The 838-nt window shown below is 68.3% G+C and overlaps 1 protein-coding gene across 1 annotated transcript in view; it reads right to left on the bottom strand.

Annotated features, from left to right (window-relative positions):
* Window positions 1-233: 233 nt before the first annotated feature.
* Window positions 234-838, bottom strand: part of VSIG8 (V-set and immunoglobulin domain containing 8) — an 8236-nt gene continuing 7631 nt past the window's right edge. The window contains exon 7 of the mRNA XM_027703107.1: window positions 234-411. Within this exon, the coding sequence (XP_027558908.1) occupies window positions 234-411 (178 nt within the window). The remainder of the gene's footprint in view (window positions 412-838) is intronic.

Here is an 838-nt window from a genome sequence, read left to right on the forward strand (position 1 = left end):
GTTCTCTTGGATCTGGAGCCGGCTGGGGAGCGTCTCCGGGATCCCGATGTGTGAGGGGGGGGGACACACACGTAAAAAAAGGGGCCAAACCCCCAAATAAAGAACCAACAACGAAACCCGACGCGTTCCGGGAGCGGGAGGAGCGGGGTTTTTTTTGGGGGGAGTCTCTCCCGCCCTCAATCCCGCCGTGCCCGCGGGGCCGGGCTGGCACCGGCACCGGGACCAGGGGGGTGTCAGATGCCGGGACAGGCGACCTGGTGGCGAATGCCCTCCTGGCACAGCAGCGCGGCCGCCGCGCGCTCGTCGCCGTCGCCGTGCTGGCACTGCAGGTAGCTGATGCCGTGCGGGGAGTACCCGTGGTGGGCACACACGTTGCAGGCGCGGGTGGGCACCGTGTCCCCGGAGGTGCTCCTGCGGGACGGGAATGGGGGGCGGGGGGTGACACCCCGGAAAGGGGCTGTCAGGGCACCCGCGGGGGACCTGGGGCACCCGCCTGGAGCTGGTGGCACCTCTCGGCACCCCTTGGGGACAATCAGTGACCTGTGGCACCCCTCAGCACCCCTTGGGGACCATCAGTGACCTGTGGCACCCGCCTGGAGCTGGTGGCACCTCTTGGCACCTCTTGGGGACAATCAGTGACCTGTGCCACCCCTCAGCACCCCTTGAGGACCTGTGGCACCTGCCCGGAGCTGGTGGCACCTCTCAGCACCCCTTCGGGACCATCAGTGTCCTGTGCCACCCCTCAGCACCCCTTGGGGACCTGTGGCATCCCTCAGCACCCCTTGGGGACCGTGGGTGACCTGTGACACCCCTCAGCACCCCTTGGGGACCATCAGTG

Source organism: Neopelma chrysocephalum, unplaced genomic scaffold, assembly GCF_003984885.1.
Source record: "Neopelma chrysocephalum unplaced genomic scaffold, ASM398488v2 Primary Assembly neopelma1_206, whole genome shotgun sequence".
Taxonomy (NCBI): Eukaryota; Metazoa; Chordata; class Aves; order Passeriformes; family Pipridae; genus Neopelma; species Neopelma chrysocephalum.